We start from the raw sequence: 234 nt of genomic DNA, 5'->3' as shown, positions 1-234 counted from the left end.
CCGGTGTGCCTTTAGCCGATGGTCGTCTCGGTCTGGATGGAGAAGAGGAAGTCGGAGACGAAGCCGTTGAGGTTGTTGACGCAGGGGGTCCAGGCGTGGTCCTCCAGGTGCTCCAGGTCCCCCCGGCAGTAGGCGATGAACCACCAGATGAGGCCGAAGAAGAGCCAGGTGACGGCGTAGGCGAGGATGAAGACGAGGAGGCTGAAGCGCCACTTGAGGTCCACCAGGGTGGTG

At 62.8% G+C, this 234-nt stretch overlaps 1 protein-coding gene across 1 annotated transcript in view; it reads right to left on the bottom strand.

The window, feature by feature from the left end:
* The window catches only part of LOC103781072 (G protein-activated inward rectifier potassium channel 3-like), a gene marked incomplete at both ends in the record, with an annotated part of 729 nt that extends 499 nt beyond the window's left edge, over positions 1 to 230 (bottom strand). Inside the window, one exon of the mRNA XM_008948775.1 lies at positions 15 to 230. Coding sequence (XP_008947023.1) covers positions 15 to 230 — 216 coding nt within the window. The remainder of the gene's footprint in view (positions 1 to 14) is intronic.
* Positions 231 to 234: the final 4 nt, after the last annotated feature.

The sequence above is a fragment of the Merops nubicus genome, unplaced genomic scaffold, assembly GCF_000691845.1.
Source record: "Merops nubicus isolate BGI_N331 unplaced genomic scaffold, ASM69184v1 scaffold38521, whole genome shotgun sequence".
NCBI lineage: Eukaryota > Metazoa > Chordata > Aves > Coraciiformes > Meropidae > Merops > Merops nubicus.
Note: the sequence above shows the minus strand (reverse complement) of the source record. Positions and strands in the feature narration are given on the sequence as shown.